The sequence below is a fragment of the Lithobates pipiens genome, unplaced genomic scaffold (genome assembly GCF_037356315.1).
Source record: "Lithobates pipiens isolate NorthernLeopardFrog02 unplaced genomic scaffold, aLitPip1_a1.2 Scaffold_27, whole genome shotgun sequence".
In the NCBI taxonomy this organism is placed as follows: domain Eukaryota; kingdom Metazoa; phylum Chordata; class Amphibia; order Anura; family Ranidae; genus Lithobates; species Lithobates pipiens.
Genome location: NW_027507788.1, coordinates 175,551,561 through 175,571,579, shown reverse-complemented (window position 1 = coordinate 175,571,579; position 20,019 = coordinate 175,551,561). Strand labels below are relative to the sequence as shown.

At 44.5% G+C, this 20,019-nt stretch overlaps 1 protein-coding gene across 1 annotated transcript; it reads right to left on the bottom strand.

The window, feature by feature from the left end:
- Positions 1 to 737: 737 nt before the first annotated feature.
- On the bottom strand, positions 738 to 15,687 carry YBX1 (Y-box binding protein 1). Its single transcript, XM_077457926.1, has 8 exons — positions 15,387 to 15,687; positions 14,715 to 14,778; positions 5,290 to 5,323; positions 4,263 to 4,352; positions 2,258 to 2,563; positions 1,846 to 1,931; positions 1,355 to 1,621; positions 738 to 1,092 (listed from the first exon to the last, which is right to left on the bottom strand). Exons 1-7 carry the CDS (start codon positions 15,487 to 15,489, stop codon positions 1,387 to 1,389), a joined length of 918 nt encoding a protein of 305 aa, XP_077314052.1. The 5' UTR covers positions 15,490 to 15,687; the 3' UTR covers positions 738 to 1,092; positions 1,355 to 1,386.
- Between the last annotated feature and the right edge of the window lie 4,332 nt (positions 15,688 to 20,019).

The following is a 20,019-nucleotide window of genomic DNA, read 5'->3' as shown; positions in this document are numbered from 1 at the left end:
ACCTGCTGTATATAATCACAGCTCACACCAGAAGACACTGTATAGCTGAATGACTGCTACAGTAGTCATTCTGGAAGGGAGTCTATTGATGTTCTCCCAGAACACCTTCCATGCAATTGGTGTCCTCATTTACAGAATAGGGTAAAAGGGCCAATCACAGCAGCCCTTTATCAAGTGATCAGTTGTGTCCAATGGCAGCTGATCACAATGTAAACACCTGCCAGTTAGCATACCTTATGCACCGTCAGTGCAGGGAGAGCCAGTAACCAGAAAGTGTGACAGGGAACATCTATGCTGATAAGTAACCAGATCAGTGCAGCGTCAGAAGTGCCCATCAGTGAAGCAGCAAAAAGGCAAAACAGTTTGGAGAGAAGAAATAAATAACACCCCCCCCGAAGATTTTGCTTTTAATTTCCATTTTAAACGGGGTTGTTTTACAAGGTAATGTTTTGTACCTTCAAGCAGCCAAGAATTTAGGACTTCAGCTGTAACCTTGTAATAAAACTGTCGATACCCTTCACTGCTACTGTTTAACATTGCAACAATTTTGATAAAGGTCCCCCACTGTCATCTTTTCAGGTGAGCCGAGCATTTTCCTGCAGATTTCAAGTGAGAAACCAACTGTAGGATGTGCTCCCACAGATGATTTGCACTCTCAATTTAAACAATGTTGTAACCAATAGGTTAAAATTGTGTTCAATTAGAGACTCCCACACAAACGACCAGTTACACAAGGCTATGTGTTCAGACCTTTATTAATAGATGCTTGCAATTTGTTGACTTTTGAAAAAAATCAGGTGTACGTTTATTACAAATTAAAAATGAGGTTCTTAAAAATCCTTGGTTTGACCAGATAAGAAACAATTTAAAAACCCTTTTGCAGGTAGATTTGCGAAAAAATATGTTTTTAAAAAATTCTCATTCCCAAAAGGAGACTTTAGATAAAAAATAAAACCCCATCCTTGCAAGAAATCATGCAGGAGGACATTATCTGGTCAACAGCAAAAAGCAAGCACTTAAGGTCTTCAGTTCCGATTCTTTGTTCAATTTCTTATTGCTGGAATTTTCAATCTTGACTTTTTGATGACAAAACTGCAAGAAAAACACAAGTTGCTTAAAATTCAATTAAAAAACCCTAAAAACTTGGTTAAAAAAAGAAATCACATGGAATATTTGTGATAAGTAAAATTTTTACCAAGAGTTTGCCAAATGGCCCTGAAATTAAGCTAGTTTAGCACCACCTGCCATGCTAAGCTCTGAAAGAGAAAAAAGTCCCTATTCAACAATTTACTAAAAGTCTTAAAACTGTAGTCTCCTTATACAAAGTGGCAACTGCGCACATCAGGACACTAACCCGGATGGTGGTAGAGGTGGTAAGCCGGTATTTTACTCAGCCCCGCCCTGCTCAGCCTCGGGAGCGGACGTGTTTTCTGCTGATGTTTCGGCTGCCTTGGTCTCTTTACCATCTTGTGGTTTAGGGTTTTCTGGGCGTCTGCGTCTGTAGTTGAAGTTACGGCGGTACCGGCGTTGAGGTGGTTGCTGACTCTGGGTTCCTTCACCCTGATTCTCTTTGTCTTCCTCATTTTCATCTTCCCTGGGCATCTGCTGACGAGGTGGTCCCCTGAACAAAGTAGAAAAGATAGTAAACTTAAAAACCAAAATTTAGTCAAGTTCTTTTGCAATGCATTAATGTGCTCTGTAGGGCAATCAAACTTGCCCCGCAACACTTTTGTTCTGAACACTGCAACACTTTGTACACAATTAAACTTGCTACAGAAAAAACCAGACACCAAATCAGCATGTGAATCCTTTACAGAATACACACAAGAAAGTGCATAGAATTACCTGCGGAATCTTGGTCTAAATCCTCTGTACATATTATTCTGTCGCACTGGTCTGACTTGGTCTCCTGTACCTTGGCCATCTGATCCCTGTGGGGGTAGTTAAGAAAATATGCTTAGGTCTAAAGAAACCAATGCCACATTGCATAGACTGGAGAATGATAGAGAAGAGTTTTTTTTATAAAGTGATAGCCATGCCTCTTGCAAGCCTGTCCCTGATCTATTGACATCAGTGCACTGAGCCTGCTATCAGACTAATGTGTAGTTTACAAGTCAAATTCTGACACATTTAAATATTTGGAATATCTCACTTCCTGTTCCCAGAGATAGCAAAACCATAAGGGAAGTCAGGGCAGAAAGTTTGCTCTATCAAATTGGAAAACTATCAGAACAGTAGCCAGAACTACTAATCTTACCTCTGCACTGTCAACCTGGGGGCGCTCTGAGGGGTTTGAATACTGTGGTCTTCTCCCATACGGTCTCCGGTAGTAGTATGGTGGGTAGCGACGCCTCCGGAAAGGGCGTTGTTGATTAGCACCCTCTCCGTCTACTGGTCCTTCAGGTACTTCTGGCTTTTCACCTCCCTCATTTTGGTAGTTTTGCTGGTAATTGCGCGGAGGACCTCTACGACGTGGAAAACGCCTGTAATTGCGATCTGCTGCATATTTGCTGCCTTGGACTGGAACACCACCAGGACCAGTTACATTAGCTGCCTCTGCACCCTGTAGAGGGGGGAAAGCCCACATTAAGCATTCACAGCAATACAATATTCATCTAAAAGCATGTCTAGGTTTCGCAAGAAAAAAAATAAATAAATGTGCAATTAGAGAAACCCGAACTGTCATGCTACACAAAGCAAAGACTTGGGTCATCCAGCAGGCTGACTACATTCATTTTATTATTAAAAGGGGTTACTAAAGGCTCACATTTTTCGCTTCAAACAGGTCACTTACCTGCTCTGTACTTTGGTGTTGCACAGGGCAGGGGGATACTGGATTGGGGCTGCTAACGCTCCACTTTGACAAGCGCCCCCGAGCCACCCAGTCTACTGAAAGACTGGCCCTGTGTTTGATGGCAGCGAAAGCCAAAAATTGCTCTCGCTACTACCAATCTGCACCAGGGAGGAGGGAGACAGCAGCAGGAGCTGCTGCTCGTGTAAATCACTGGCTCAAGTCAAGGGGGGCAGGACTTTTCAGCACAGGACCTAGAACTGGCGTTCTTAAAACTGGAGTGTGCAAAATCTGGTGCAGCTCTGCATAGACACCAATCAGCTTCCAGATTTATTCTAAAGTTTAATTGAACAAGCTGAAGTTAGAAGCCAATTGGCTACCATGCACAGCTGTCCGTCAGTAATGTGCTTCCTTGTCTAAGGAGCAAACTACACATGCCCTGAAACATGCTACCCTTCTGAAAAACTTTTGGTCCAGGAAGCCATCTTGCTTCCAGCTTCTCCTGTCACAGCTGCTGGTCAGCTCCCCCTAGAGGCTTGGAACAGAGCATAATACCATCAATAGGCCTGTATCAATGATCCTGTAAGCGTTTAACCATTTTATGAATATTGCACTTAAAAGCACCTACTGTCTCCTGTTATCTACACTATAGTTACTCCTTCTCTTTGGAGTGCTGGTACAAGTGCTATTAGTGGTCACCCATCTAACCCTCGATGTTGATGTAAAGGTTTTGTCCAGCTTACTGCAGGAATATTCTAGACAGAATGGCCCCATTTCTCTCCTTACTAAACAGCAATAAATCCCATTCCAACCTGTATCATGAGTCACATCCTGTGCCAACAGTCCCATAGAGATCCACTGGGACAGGCAGCTGAATGGACAGCTGCTGTGCTACAATATGAAAGTTGCATGTGTACAAGTCTCTGAACTCAGCCCTCTGTTTGGGGCTGTGCACAAGGATGTACAAAACACCTGTATATACCCTTGCTGGTAAACAGGGCCCTGCAAGTTAGACATGCAGAGAGCCCCCCCAAAAAAAGGGGGTGGAGAGAAGTCACTGGACAGACAAAAACTACTGGCTGACAATGACAGCAAGGCAACTAGCACCATTAGAAAAGTCAGAAGTTACGGAGCAAGCTTTCATGAGTGCTCCAGTTCTTTTCCCAGACATAACCCGTGACCAGGCAATAGCTCTGGCAAAATTATAAATCAGCGTCAAGCAATAAAGTGTGCTCTACAGCTCATGTCGTCAGACCTCCCAAGTGAGGTCCCAGTCTAACAAAAATGGGAGGAAATGTGTCAAAGGTCATTAGTCAGAACAATGCAAGGCTACAAACATTTTATAAATGGACCCCATGGAGTCTGCCCCTCGATGAAAGGGTTTAAAAGTTGTGGGACCAGATTAGAAACATCTCCCATATTTGCATACAATACTACAGCAAGGCAAGGCAAGGCAAGTTTGAAGACACACCTTTTCTCCCTCCACGACATCAAATTCTACTGTTTCTCCATCTCCCACACTGCGAAGATACTTCCTTGGATTGTTCTTCTTAATGGCAGTCTGAATGAATAAATAAAGCAAACACATCACATGCTAGCTTGATATGAGTTAAGACATTTGTATGGTTAAAGCGGTTTTGTACAGAAAATTGCAAGTTCATCTTATTCAAATGGCTTTGGAACATAGATGCAGTTATGACCATTGTAATAAAATATGCAGTATTTACCTTTTATTTTTAATGTTTATGCCAACTTCCCTCCCGTGGGAGTATCGGCTTCGCAATGGTCCCTGGGAACTTTTTTTTTTTAGCAATTTCCCAGGAATCAGTGGGGGGACACAGTCATGCTGAAATCTCGTGAGATTTCGGAAGGAGGACGCTGGTCACGTGACGAGGGCATGTCCGAAATTGCCATTTTGAAAGTGGGCAGGCAGCTCTATCTGCCATTACCACTATAGCACACGAGGCAAGAGGAAGGAAAACAAAGGACACTCAATGAGCATGTGCGCATCCAGGAAGTAAATGCCTGTGGGCTTCAAACGCCCACAGTGAAAATGGAAACCGCCGGACTGTTTTAAAAGTTCTCCTTAGCAATGAAATCGCCACGCCGGGGGTTAAAAAGACACCGATCGTGACTGCAAAGACACCATAGGAATCGCCCACCAGTGATAGGTTTAAATAATAAAAAAAAAAAAAACGGAATCCAGCTTTAAAGTGGTACACTAGTTGTACAACTCTTGGGTCAATTAAAAAAAAAAAAAAAAAGCTGCAGTTTAGGTCTCTGGTTTCAACATTTCTGTTTACAAGTCCTGAAAGCCCACATGGATGGGGGTAAAGGGGACCATTGAGGGGGAAAAAAAAAACCCTTAAAAAAAAAAATTTACTTTAAACAAGCCAACTTCCACTCTACCAATGTTACCATACAGGGCCAATAGAAGTGCAAAGTTTACACATTAATTTTGGCAGCAGGCACAGTAATCAATATGTGGGCCATCTTACCTGGTGTACAAACACATCCTCCTTGGTGTCATTCCTAGAATGTAAAGATTGATCACAGATTAGTTTTACATAAAAAAATAAAAAAATTATATATATATTTTTAGATTGAAGAATTCTCTAACAGATACAACATGACAGATATGCAGGGCAACAGAACAGCTGTTTTAATATTTAACCACTTTCAGACCGGACCATTTTGCTGGTAAATGACCAGAGGTCTTTTTACACTTTGGCACTGCGCTGCTTTAACTGGTAATTGCGCGGTCATGCAATGTTGTACCCAAACAAAATTTGCGTCCTTTTCTTCCCACAAATAGAGCTTTCTTTTGATGGTATTTGATTGCCTCTGCGATTTTTATTTTTTGCGATATAAACGTAAAAAGACCGCAAATTTTGAAAAAAAATGATATTTTCTACTTTTTGTTATTAGAAAAATCCAATAAACTCAATTTTAGTCATACATTTAGGCCAAAATGTATTCAGCCACATGTCTTTGGTAAAAAAAAAGTCAATAATTGTATATTTATTGGTTTGCGCAAAAGTTGTCACATCTACAAACTAAGGTACGTTTTCTGGAATTTACGCAGCTTTTAGTTTACGACTGCCTATCTCATTTCTTGAGGTGCTAAAATGGCAGGGCAGTACAAAACCCCCCCAAATGACCCCATTTTGGAAAGTAGACCCCCTAAGGAAATTGATAAGAGGCATGTTGAGCCCATTGAATATTTTATTTTTTTGCCTCAAGCGATTGAATAATGACAAAAAAAAAATTTTTTTTTTTTTTTTTTACACAAAGTTGTCACTAAATGATATATTGCTCACACATGCTATGGGCGTATGTGAAATGACACCCCAAAATAAATTCTGCTGCTTCTCCTGAGTACGGGGATACCACATATGTGGGACTTTTTGGGAGCCTAGCCGCGTACGGGGCCCCGAAAACCAAGCACCGCCTTCAGGCTTTCTAAGGGCGTAAATATTTGACTTCACTCCTCACTACCTATTACAGTTTTGAAGGCCATAAAATGCCAAGATGGCACAAAACCCCCACAAATGACCCCATTTTAGAAAGTAGACACCCCAAGCTATTTGCTGAGAGGCATGTTGAGTCCATGGAATATTTTATATTTTGCCACAAGTTGCGGGAAAATTACAAACTTTTTTTTTTTTTTTTTTTTTTTCACAAAGTTGTCACTAAATGATATATTGCTCACACATGCCATGGGCATATGTGAAATGACACCCCAAAATAAATTCTGCTGCTTCTCCTGAGTACGGGGATACCACATATGTGGGACTTTTTGGGAGCCTAGCCGCGTACGGGGCCCCGAAAACCAAGCACCGCCTTCAGGCTTTCTAAGGGCGTAAATATTTGACTTCACTCCTCACTACCTATTACAGTTTTGAAGGCCATAAAATGCCAAGATGGCACAAAACCCCCACAAATGACCCCATTTTAGAAAGTAGACACCCCAAGCTATTTGCTGAGAGGCATGTTGAGTCCATGGAATATTTTATATTTTGCCACAAGTTGCGGGAAAATTACAAACTTTTTTTTTTTTTTTTCACAAAGTTGTCACTAAATGATATATTGCTCACGCATGCCATGGGCATATGTGAAATGACACCCCAAAATAAATTCTGCTGCTTCTCCTGAGTACGGGGATACCACATATGTGGGACTTTTTGGGAGCCTAGCCGCGTACGGGGCCCCGAAAACCAAGCACCGCCTTCAGGCTTTCTAAGGGCGTTACAGTTTTGAAGGCCATAAAATGCCAAGATGGCACAAACCCCCCCCAAATGACCCCATTTTGGAAAGTAGACACCCCTAAATTTAGGGGTACACTAGTGAGACTAGGTAATAAATGGCGGGTGCCCTGAAACTATAAAAAAATAACTAACCAACCAGCGTCACCTGTAACAGTTATATGGTGATCACTGGTGAAAGGGTTAACTAGGGGGCAATCAGGGGGCTTTATGCGGTAGTATATGGGGGTCCCTGGCGCTATAAAAAGCTGCGGCGAACCTAAATACCTACTTGCCTAACTAGCGTCACCTGTGACACTAATACAGCGATCAGAAAAACGATCGCTTATTAGGCTGGGTTCACACTGGAGCGATGCGGGAACGCCACGAATGCGCGGCGGGTTCCCGCATCGCATGCCTCCCGGCGGCAGTTCACACTGCCCTATGCGAACTGCTGGGAGTGTCAGTGAAATGTTACTGACACCCCCAGATCAGTTCGCATATCGCAGTGCGATCTGCAAACTCGGATCGCATGGTGTGAACACCCATGCGATCCGATTCTGCTGCGGGCCAAAAAAAGGGTCCCGTGCGAATTTGCGGCGGGTGTGGCGGGTGCGGCGAATGGCTGAACTCGAATCGCACAGAGATCGGATGTGATTTGCACTGCAGTGCGAATCACATCCGTTCTCAAACCGCTGCAATCTGAACCCAGCCTTAGTGACACTGGCGACGGGGGGTGATCACGGGGTTAAACCTTTATTGGGGGGGTTAGGGGGGTACCTTAGAACTAAAGGGGGCTAACCCTAACTGCCCTAACAGTTATTAGTCACAAATGACACCCGCCGGGTGATCAGGGGGTTAAACCTTTATTAGGTAATAAATGGCGGGTGCCCTGAAACTATAAAAAAATAACTAACCAACCAGCGTCACCTGTAACAGTTATATGGTGATCACTGGTGAAAGGGTTAACTAGGGGGCAATCAGGGGGCTTTATGCGGTAGTATATGGGGGTCCCTGGCGCTATAAAAAGCTGCGGCGAACCTAAATACCTACCTGCCTAACTAGCGTCACCTGGGACACTAATACGGCGATCAGAAAAATGATCGCTTATTAGGCTGGGTTCACACTGGAGCGATGCGGAAACGCCGCGAATCCGCGGCGGGTTCCCGCATCGCATGCCTCCCGGCGGCAGTTCACACTGCCCTATGCGAACTGCTGGGAGTGTCAGTGAAATGTTACTGACACCCCCAGATCAGTTCGCATATCGCAGTGCGATCTGCAAACTCGGATCGCATGGTGTGAACACCCATGCGATCCGATTCTGCTGCGGGCCAAAAAAAGGGTCCCGTGCGAATTTGCGGCGGGTGCGGCGAATGGCTGAACTCGAATCGCACAGAGATCGGATGTGATTTGCACTGCAGTGCGGTGCGAATCACATTCGTTCTCATAAACCGCTGCAATGTGAACCCAGCCTTAGTGACACTGGCGACGGGGGGTGATCACGGGGTTAAACCTTTATTGGGGGGGTTAGGGGGGTACATTAGAACTAAAGGGGGCTAACTCTAACTGCCCTAACAGTTATTACAGTCACAAATGACACCAATGCAAAAAAAAAAAAAAAAAAAAAAAAATGACATTGGTGTCACTGTGACTGGGGGGCAGGGGTAATTGGGGGGGTGATCGGGGGGTAAAGGGGGGGTGTGAGTGTGCCTGGCATGTTCTACTGTGTGTGGGATGTGTTGGTGCAACTCACTGATCCGCTCTCCTCCGTGTCGGAACGAAAAATACCGACACGGAGGAGAGAATACATCACTTCCTCTCCTGTGTTTACATTACAGGAGAGGAAGTGATGTCACCGGGGATTTCTATTCGTCGGGAGCGATCGCGAGGGGGTGGCCATGAATGAATGGCCGTCCCCTCGTCCGGGATCGCTCCCGAACGAAAACCGACCGCCGCAGGCACCGGGCGGGGGCCCGATCGGGCCCCCGACCCGCGGGAGGCAAATCACGTACATGTACGTGCTTATGCCTGCCCGTGCCATTCTGCCGACGTACATCGGCGTTAGGCGGTCGGCAAGTGGTTAAAGGAGTAGTGAACTGCCAGAAAAAAAACTGCCCCAGCTGCAGGTTTAAGTCATAATGTACACACCACATACAGAGCCCCCAGTGCAGCACTGTCACATCTTCACAGGTTCCAAATGTATGAATGGCTAAAGCCACAATGAGATGCAATTCATGCACACAGGAACCCTCTGCTTCAGAGCACTCGCCAGCAGTGTCACCAGCTGCATGACTATCTCCTAAAAAAAGTTTAGCAGACACTCACTAAACCTACAGGCAATCCGCCTTATAGGAATACCTGTAGATAAAAAGTTCAGAAGTTAAAGCGGAGGTCCACCCTAAAATGGACCTCCGCTCATCTGATCCCTCCCCCCCTCCGGCGCCACAATCGGCACCTTTCAGGGGGGAGGGGGGTGCAGTTACCTGGATAATCCAGGTAACTGCACCCACTTCCGGGCTAGCTGCCTGCGGAACGAGCGTAGGTTACGCCCCCGTTCCGCAAGCGCCCGCCCCCTTCAGGAAGTGCCCCGCTGCCTGCTGGGAAACACACAGCTCCCAGAGGCAGCGGGGACCGTCCGGATTGCGCCGCGCGGCTCGCGCATGCGCAGTAGGGAACCGGGAAATGAAGCCGAAAGGCTCCATTTCCTGATTCCCATACCCAAGATGGCGGCGGGACCCGGCCGCCGAGCGAGCGATCGGCTTCGGGTGCCGACATCGCGGGCGCGCTGGACAGGTAAGTGTCACTATTTAAAAGTCAGCAGCTGCAGTATTTGTAGCTGCTGGCTTTTAAAAAAAAAAAAAAAAAAAAAACGCGGAGTCCCGGTGGACTCCCGCTTTAAGTTTAAATCCACTTTATACAAGCTGAAGATAGAAACTGGTTGTCATGCACAACTACTGGCCATGTGTTTCCTTGTTGTCACATGCCCAGCCATTTCTAGGTCAACAAGGCCATACTAATAGCAAATAGAACAAGAACGTTACAATGAGGAGTAATATTAAGCCCCAATACTGAGCACTTAACATTGTGATAGTCAACTTTCCTGGAACAAAGTTCCATTGTAACATTTTGCTGGCACTCATTTGTAACATTTTTCAGCTACATGACATGGAAAGTATCACTCAAGTTTGTAAATTCCAGTTCTAGAGGTAAACACTTGAAGCCATTCCAAAATATTTACAAACTTAAGTGAAACAAAGCAATTAAAGCATCCCCACACCAGTACAACAGCTTTATTTTTAAGGGCATTTCCACTTCTACAGACAACTGGACCACCACCTACTTTGTATTGATTACAGGCTCTTGTTTCCCCCTGCCATGTAAAGTTTGAGGGGGCTGGAGAGTTATGCTTACCACAATTAAAGTGGTTGTAAACCCTTACAAACCACTTTAACCTACAGGTAAACCTAGATTAAGGCTTACCTGTAGGGAGAAGAAAAAAAAAAAAAAAAAAAAAAAGGCGGCGGAGCAGCGAGAAGATGGATGCGCCGGACTACAGGGGACAGCGGTGACTTCGCTGGCTCCTGTGTCAGGTAAGTGACACATAATGGACTACTAAGATACATAGTAGTCCATTATGCTTTACCGGGAATGAAAGAGGAAGTAAACTCATCAAGGTTTACTTCCTCTTTAAGCGTCTGCATGGTACTGGCAGATCTCCATGTCAGTTGTAAACTAGATTAGAACAGTCTGTCCTAACAGACATTAGGTTAGAGGGGAAATCTGAACCCCCCCACTTTGTTCCTGTACTTTCATTGTTCTGGGCAACTTGCAAGTCTGCCCAAAAGCGTGCCCTAAAGATTAGAGGTAAAAGCTTTCTGTATACAAGGAAACATTGGTGGGGTTTGTCACTTAAGTAAAGTGAACCCAAGGCATTGGTCTCCCCAGTAGACCACACTGTACTATACCAAAACGCCAAGTGGTAAACAGCTGCACCACAGGTTATTGGTTTAGATTAAAAAAAAAAAAAAAAAAAAAAAAACTAAAGTCAGACTCCATATCCTGCACACCAGTCATGACCCTCATACATCTTTATCTAGAAAACCAGTGCAACAAGAACCATATTAAATTGGAGGTCCACCCTAAAGTGGACCTTCCGCTCATTGGAATCCCCCCCCCCGGCGCCACAATTGGCACCTTTCAGGGGGGAGGGGTGCAGGTACCTGTACAGTACAGGTATCTGCACCCACTTCCTGGATAGCTCTCTGCGGAAAGGGGCGTAGATTACACCCCTTTCCGAAAGTCCCCCCGCTGCCTGCTGGGAAACAGATCCCAGAGGCAGCGGGTCCATCCTCATTGCGCAGCACGACTCGCGCATGCGCAGTAGGGAACCGGGAAATGAAGCCGAAAGGCTCCACTTCCTCATTCCCATACCCAAGATGGCGGCGGCAGCACCCGAGAGACGATTGAGAGAACTGCTTCGGGTGCCGACATCGTGGGCGCGCTGGACAGGCAAGTGTCACTATTTTAAAAGTCAGCAGCTGCAGTATTTGTAGCTGCTGGCTTTAAAAAAAAAATTAAATAAAAAAGTGCACTCCCGGCGGACTCCCGCTTTAAACCCAAAACACAAGCAAGAGCAATGTTTCTCAACTCCAGTCCTCAAGTACGCCAACAGGTCATGTTTTCACTCAGATGAAACAGCTGTGGTAAATACCAAGGCAGTGAAACTGATAGTCACCTGTGCAAAATGTAATGCCTGAAAACATAACCTGTTGGGGTACTAGAGAAATATTGAGTTCTAACTTTGAGAGTAACCCACTGACATGCGCTTACAATGATCAGCTTTAGTCATGAAAAAATAAAAAAAATAAAGTGTTTGTTGCAACTGCAAGGCAAGTTAGCATTCAGCTGTAACCAAGTTATAGCTGCATTGATTAAATTGTCAAAAATTGTTATTGCGATTTTCCCCCGTTGCGATCTTTACTAAAGCATTTCACGATTCATGCTATGCAAAGAAATCTGTTCTTCTGAAGCCACAGCATCAAAAGGAAAAAAAACTGGGCAGTCTGCCAAGAATCACAACATTGTTTCAGTTGAACTCAATAAACATTGCTACAATTTGTCAATGCAATAGACTTCATGTGTAAGTGAAACACATTTAACAACTTAAACACTAAACTTTTCCTGACATTTGTTGGTTTCAAGTTAAAAAAAAAATTGCGAGAAATATATAAAACGCCCATACTAGACTTTTTAGTAGACACCCCTAGAGAACAAAATGGTTGTTGCAATATTTTGTCAAGCTGTATTTGGGCAGTGGTCTTTCAAATGCAATTGTTGGGGGGGGGGGGGGGGGAATAACTTTTGTACTTTATGTGGCGAGAACCATGATATTTATTCTGAAGAAAAAAAAATCATTTTGGGCAGAATCATGCAGCTCTAATCTAGCAAAGCATGGACTTTTGTATGTTGAGAGGCACTACAGACAAAATGCTGCGTTTTGGGTATTAAAGCGATACTCAAGGCCAATTTTTTCCCGTTACGCCTCATGCACACTGAACGTTATAACGGTAGCTTTGCAGTGAGTATCTCAGCTCTCCCCCCCTCCCCTCAATGGAGACGCGTTTTGATTGTTTCTACAGCTGAGAAACTCCCCAGAACCCACTAGTTTTGGGGTTTTACAGCCAAAACCAGTTAAATGCATGGACACGGATAACATACTGGTAAGTTTGACGGTAAAAATAAAAAAATAAAAATCTGAAGCCAAAAACAGCTGCTTGTAACACCACCCATTGTGCATGAGGATAGAGCTGCATGATTCTGGTCAAAATGAGGATCTCAATTTTTTGCTTAGAATAAAAAGATAGATTTGGGACAAAATCTCATTTCATACAAAAAATAAAATATATTGGCTAACTTTACTGGTTAGTTTTTTTCCCAAAAAAAAAAAAAAACATTGCATTTGCGCAGCAATCTTTCAAATGCAATATTTAGTCACACTAACAACCATTTTATTCTCTGGGGATAGAAATATATATATATATATATATATATATATATATATATATAGTTTGGGGGGTGCCAAGTAAACTTGTGTGAGGGGGGGGGGGGGGGAATAATAAAGATTTTAACTTGAAAACAACAAGTGTCAGAAAAAGGTTTAGTGTTTAAAGTGGCTGTAAACCCTCACAAACCATTTTGACCTACAGGTAAGCCTAGATTAAGGCTTACCTGTAGGTCCAAGAAATATCTACCAAACCTACACGGTTTAGGAGACATTTACAAAAAGACAGGCACCGCTATCTAGGGCGCGTGCACCGAAGACAGCGGCATGCAGGCGCACGCTGCAGATCACAGCGATATGCTGCTCGTGTCGGCTACCGTGCGTGGGAGTGATGTCATCGCAGCTCTGGCAAATCACAGCGCTGGAGCAGCGAGACCAGGAAGGCACTCCGGGATACATGGCAGTGGTGAAGATAAAGGACTGCTTCGGGCTCAGGCAAGTTATTCATAATGAGCTAGTATACACAGCATACTAGCTCATACCTTGCAGGTTGTTTTTTTTAGGCTCGGTTCACACAGGGGCGACTTGTCCAGGCGACTTCGCCGCCTGACAAGTCACCCCCGTTCTGTACTACGGAACCGTTCTAATAGGAGTGACTCGAGTCGCTCCGACTTAGAAAAAAGGTTCCTGTACTACTTTTGCGGCGACTTGCATTGACTTCTATACAGAAATCGTTTTGCAAGTCGCCGCTGAGGTCGCGGCGCTGCAAGTCGTGCCGCGTCGTGTGTGATCCGAGCCTTAAAGTGCCTTTACTTCCTCTAAGTGGTTAAACTTTTCAGTCTATTCCATTGACAAATTGTTACAATGTTTATACTTAAGTTTAACTGACAAAGGATTTGATTCTTGGCAGAATGCCCAGCCCCCGCCCCCCCCACTTTGAGGGCTGTGGTTTCAGAAGAGCAGAGAGATTTATATAGAATTTTGAAACGATTGACGATTAATTCTGCAGCTCTACATGAGACCTTAATTTAAAGATGGAGAAAAGATTGTTACCGCTCCAGGTGGTATGTGGCTGTCCAAATCTCTTCAATACTTACCATTTCCTCACAGAGCTTAACAGCTCAATGGGACTTTTATACGGACTCTAATCTCATGACACCCCCCCCCCCCCCCCCACTATCCTTTGCTTAAAAATAAGGATGTTCTACACGATTGTTTTGCGCAGAGCAGACAGCAGTGGGAGACATTATACAGGTTTTATATAGCACGACAGTTTGCGCAGCGCTTAACAAAATGAACGCAGACATTACAATTTGGTACAAGAGTAATCAGAGAGCCTACAAATCTAAGAATGAAGGGTCAATTGATACAAATAAAAGTTGCACATGTTTTCTCAATGCATCAAGATAAAAACCTTCTACCTTTACAACCACTTTAACTTCTTGCGAACGCCTACAGCAGATTGCAAGGAGTGTGTGATCGGAATGTGGAGTGGGAAAAGCACATTGGAGGCATTTCCTGCACCACATTAGAGTGAACCTAATCAAAAATAAAAACTCACCCAATTGTAAAGCTGTTACATCCTGACTCTGGGTTTAATGTTGATTTTTATAGATATCATCCACAGACATTTTACATCAGAAGAAAAATAAACAAAACACCTTTGTAAGGAACTCACCTATTAATAAACCCATATCCGTTCCGCACATTAAACCATTTGACTGTGCCCAAAACCTTGGTTGCTGAAAAAAAAAAAAAAAAAAAAAACCATAAATAAAACTCAAGACACTACATCCGGGAATGTTATGATCAGCCCATGTGGCCCCATGACCTTGTGTTGATCGAATCAGGACTAAAGTCCACCGTGTAAAACCTTGATTAAATAAGGGAGAGGCGACAAATAAATGAGATAGAGGGCAGGCGGGTTGGATCGGGGCCTATGGGAGAGGGATGAGCCGATCCTTCACTAGAAAGCACTACGGAGGCACCACGTGGCTGGAGCCGGGCCAACTACTAGGCTGCTCCTCCGCTCCACCACCAAAGCGGGGCCCTGCATTGAGACGTGCACCCCCCCTCCCCCAGACTGCCTCCACGTGTGCGGGCAGAGGACGGATCGGGGGTGGGGGGTGATGAGCGAGGCGGGGTCTAGGAAGGGACGGGTAGGCCGCGAGGAGCGGGCGGACATTTTGAGAAGCCCCGATGCTGCGAGGACACAGGAAGCGATGACGTCACGGCCGCTATGGAAAAGGGGGGGCGCGCGCCGCTCACTCACAGCGCGTGGCACCCGTAACGGGCCCCGCCAACCGCCATGAACACCCCCCCCTTCCCTCCCCCACCAACACACACTTACCGATGACCTTCTTCTCCCCCACAGTGGCCGCCGGTTCCGGGCCGGGCTTGTTTTCCAAGGCGGCTGGCTGCTGCTGCTGCTGTGTTTCCACGTCGCTGCTCATGGTGGTTTTTTATGGGATTTTGGTAATTTTTTTTGTATTCTAGTTGCCTATCAGAGATGGTGACTCGGGCCGGCGGTGTGGCTCGCTGTTCCTTCCCCGGGTGTTGATGGTAACTCAGGCCGGCGGTGGGGGGCTGCTGCCTTCGAGCTCCCTGCTGTCCGCTCCCGCTACCGATCGAACTGCCCAAGATGACGTGACAGACAGGTTAATCCTTGCAGACGGCCCGCCTCGCGCGCCCGCTCGTTGGCTGCCTGTTTAGTCAGTCCGCTAACTCGGCGCCTCATTGGTCGGCGGGCGCCCAAGCACTTTGCGATTGGCGGGAGTGTTTTCGCGGACGGACGTGATTGGCCGAGGCGAGTGTCAGTCAGGAGGATTGGCGGGCATTAGTCTCGACCATGGCCTCAGACGGCTCCAGAGCTGCTCTGAATACTAATTTAGGGTGAAGAGAGAGGGGAGGGAGGGGGGCTAGGGAGAAGACAACGTGATAAGTTCAAATCCACACTCACCATTTATATTCCCCATTATCCCTCAATGCTATGTATTAAATACACGAACAAAAGACACAAATAATAAAGATAATGACACCATTTTTTATTTTTGATAAGTTGGGTTAGGGACGGTTATTATCATGAGGTGATAACACGATATAGGGCAACGCAATGGCTTGCGTTTCAGACGCGTCGCCAAAGAACTGCATTGGCTTGAATGGCGGCTAACGGCATCAACTAATGCAAAATGCAGCACGGTGGTATGAACAGGGCCCGGCAGCAAACAAAGGAGTTGACGCACACACTGACATGCATCTCCTTATGGTGTTGCATCAATGCGCACCCTTTTTCACAGCAAAAGGCAAAACTCTTTATGTTCTACTTCAAGCACATCGCAACACATTCAGGGCACAGTCACACCACATGCGTTGCATTTAGCGCATATTAAACACTTGAGTTGACGTGCGCTGACATGCATCTTTTTATCGCATCGCATCAGTGTATATATTGTTTTCCACAGCAGAAGGCAAAATACTTAAATTCTGCTTAGCGCATTAAACACTTGAGTTGACATGCGCTGACATGCATCTTTTTATTGCATCGTATCAGTGTATATATATATATTTTTCCACAGCAGAAAGCAAAATACTTAAATTCAGCTTAGCACACGCTGCAACACATTCAGGGCCCAGTCACACCACATGTGTTGCTTTTAGCGCACATTAAACGCACTTGAGTTGATGTGTGCTGAAATGCCTCAACGCACATCTTTTTCCACAGCAGAAGGCAAAATACTTTATGTTCTGCTTAACGCACACTGTGACACATTCAGGGCCCAGTAAAACAGCATGTGTAGTATTTATCTGACGTTAAACGCACTTGAGTTGATGTGCGCTGACATGCATCTTCCTATCTTGTCACATCAATGTGCATTTTTTTCCACGACAGAAGGCATAATACTTTTTGTCCTGCTTAAAGCACGCTGCAACATATTCAGGGCCCATTCACAGCACATGCGTTGCATTCAGCGCATATAAAACACTTGAGTTGACATGCGCTGACATGCATCTTTTTATCGCATCACATCAGTGTATATATCTTTTTCCATAGCAGAAGGCAAAATACTTAAATTCGGCTTAGCGCACGCTGCAACACATCCAGGGCCCAGTCACAACACGTGTGTTGCATTTAGCGCATGTTAAACGCACTTGAGTTGATGCGTGCTGAAATGCCTCAACACACATCTTTTTCCACAGCAGAAGGCAAAATACTTTATGTTCTGCTTAATGCATGCTGCAACACATTAGGTTACGTTAAACACACTTGAGTTGATGTGCGCTGACATGCATCTTCCTATCGTGTCACATCAATGTGCATCTTTTTCCACGGCGGAAGGCATAATACTTTTTTGTTCTGCTTAAAACACGCTGCAACATATTCAGGGCCCATTCACAGCACATGCGTTGCATTAAGCGCATATTAAACACTTGAGATGACATGCGCTGACATGATCTTTTTATCGTATCGCATCAGTGTATATATTTTTTTCCATAGCAGAAGGCAAAATACTTAAATTCTGCTTAGCACACACTGCAACATATTCAGGGCCCAGTCACAAAACATGTGTTGCATTTAGCGCACATTAAACGCCCTCGAGTTGATGTATGCTGAAATGCCTCAACGCACATCTTTTTCCACAGCAGAAGGCAAAATACGTTATGTTCTGCTTAACACACGCTGCAACACATTCAGGGTCCAGTCAAATAGTAGTATTTAGCTCACGTTAAACACACTTGAGTTGATGTCTGCTCACATGCATCTTCCTATCGTGTCACATCAATGTGCATCTTTTTCCACGGTGGAAGGCATAATACTTTTTGTTCTGCTTAAAGCACGCTGCAACATATTCAAGGCCCATTCACAGCACATGCGTTGGGCTGCATTGTTTAAAGCTGAAATCGGTTGTCTCCAATAGGCCTGGTTCACACAAAAATGCCGCGTTTATGTGCGTTAGGCGAAAACGGATTATGCGCCAAGTAAAAGCAGCACTGCAGGACGTGTTAGGAAAAACGAAATAAGGCCCAGTTCACATGGGCAACCCGATGAGATGTCCCTGTCAGTGTTTCAGGCGGATCTGAATGGAAGCGCCATGTTAGTGTATGGGCAAGCAGATAAGTGTAAACACACGTACATTTGATTTGATTACCTCTGAGTCTGTCACACCAAAAAAAACACATCCTTTTCCAATTTTTTTTTGGACAAACATGACGCGCAGAACTTACATGGGTCTGTTAGGCCTGGTTTACAAGGGGCGTACATAACCCTATGTCCCAGGAGGTACATAGATAGACGTTTCCTAATCTGACATCCAAAGGGGTGCACAGCCCCAAACGCATCCTGGAAACGTTCAGGGCTGTGCATCCGCACACGCATGGATTTTAAATTGGGAGCAGCAGCGTCAGTGTCTGTGCAGTCATTGCGTCCTAATTGACAGCAATGGGATCCGCACCCGCATGGATGTCACATTGAGAGCAGCGGTGTCTGTACAGCCGCTGCATCCTAATTGACAGCAATGTAGGACTACCTGCACGGAAATGAATGGAACAACTGTGCACCCCCATGGGGGTAAATACAGCCCTCTATGGGAGTATGGTTATGTGCATCCCGTGTGAAAAAGGCATTTAGCTCTGGTAGGGGCAAAACTGAATGGACATAATGCCACACGTTCCGCTCTGATTCAACAGGGGATCTGTTCATGGACACAGCCAGTGTAAAAGGGGCCATGGCTTCTGCCATGGAAGAAGATACACATTACTGTGTTAAAAAATGCACGTCAATCACTTCACGTGGGTTTAGTCAGCATCAACATATGCTAAATGCAACACACCTGATGTAAACACTGCCTTAAATGCAGTATATTTCATTATCACCCAGCAACACGCATCATTGCATCAACATGGTGTGAACTGGGCCTACTGAAAACAGTCAATTTCAGCTTATTGTGTAAGGCCTGCATTGAGCAACGCAGCCCAACGGATGTGGTGTGAATAGGCCCCACGTTAGACCTGAGAACACACAAGGCACCCAGTGACAGATGTCTTGCAGGCCTCATTCACACTCCTCCAATGGATTGTGGTGTGTAATCGCACACATATTAACCACTTAAGCTCTGGAAGATTTCACCCCCTTCATGACCAGGCCATTTTTTGCTATTCGGCACTGCGCTATTTCTACTGGCGATTGCGCGTTCATGCAACGCTGTACCCACATGAAATTTATATAATTTTTTCTTCACACAAATAGAGCTTTCTTTTGGTGGTATTTAATCACCACTGGGTTTTAAAAAATTTTTGCGATAAAATCGAAAAAAAGACAAAAAATTGAATATATATATATATATATATATATATATATATATATATATATATATATATATATTACTTTCGGCTATAAAACATATGAAATAAAAAATTAAAAATATCTAATTTCTTCATGAATTTAGGCCAAAATGTATTCTGCTACATGTCTTTGGTAAAAAGAAATCCCAATAAGTGTATATTATTTGGTATAGATATATATATATATATATAATAAACCTTTAATTTTTAATATTCCAAAAACAGAAGGTGATCCTAGATTGAAGAAAACTTTTTTTTTTTAACAAAAAAAAAAAACGTTTACTACATTTGCCTGATTGCGTGGGTTTGAATGGGTGGGGTTTTATTTTCTTTTTTTTTTGCGGAATCCTAAAAACAAAGGTTCATACCTAGCTTGGGTTACTGTATACTATCTGTATTTTTTTATGTATTGTGCTCATTTCAGGTTTATAAAAAGCAATTGCGGAGCGTGAATAGGTGCAGAGAAAGGTGTGGATTCAGCCTAAGGCCCCATACATACTAACGCATTAGGTAGTTATGTCCGATGTGTTGACATTAATTTTAAATGCCATTGCCTCACCTAGGCAGCACACTGGAGCACACTTTTGTTTCAGAGCGCTGTAATGCACAGATGTGAACCGTACAGTAGGCCTCATGCATACGTG

Bases quoted from the DNA above. Each gene is read 5' to 3' on its own strand.
- YBX1 (XM_077457926.1), bottom strand. From the start codon at position 15,489: ATGAGCAGCGACGTGGAAACACAGCAGCAGCAGCAGCCAGCCGCCTTG. The intron at 14,779-15,386 runs GTAAGTGTGTGT...TTTTTTTTTCAG, and splicing joins GGGGGAGAAGAAGGTCATCG to CAACCAAGGTTTTGGGCACA. The intron at 4,353-5,289 runs GTAAGATGGCCC...TTATTCATTCAG, and splicing joins AGGATGTGTTTGTACACCAG to ACTGCCATTAAGAAGAACAA.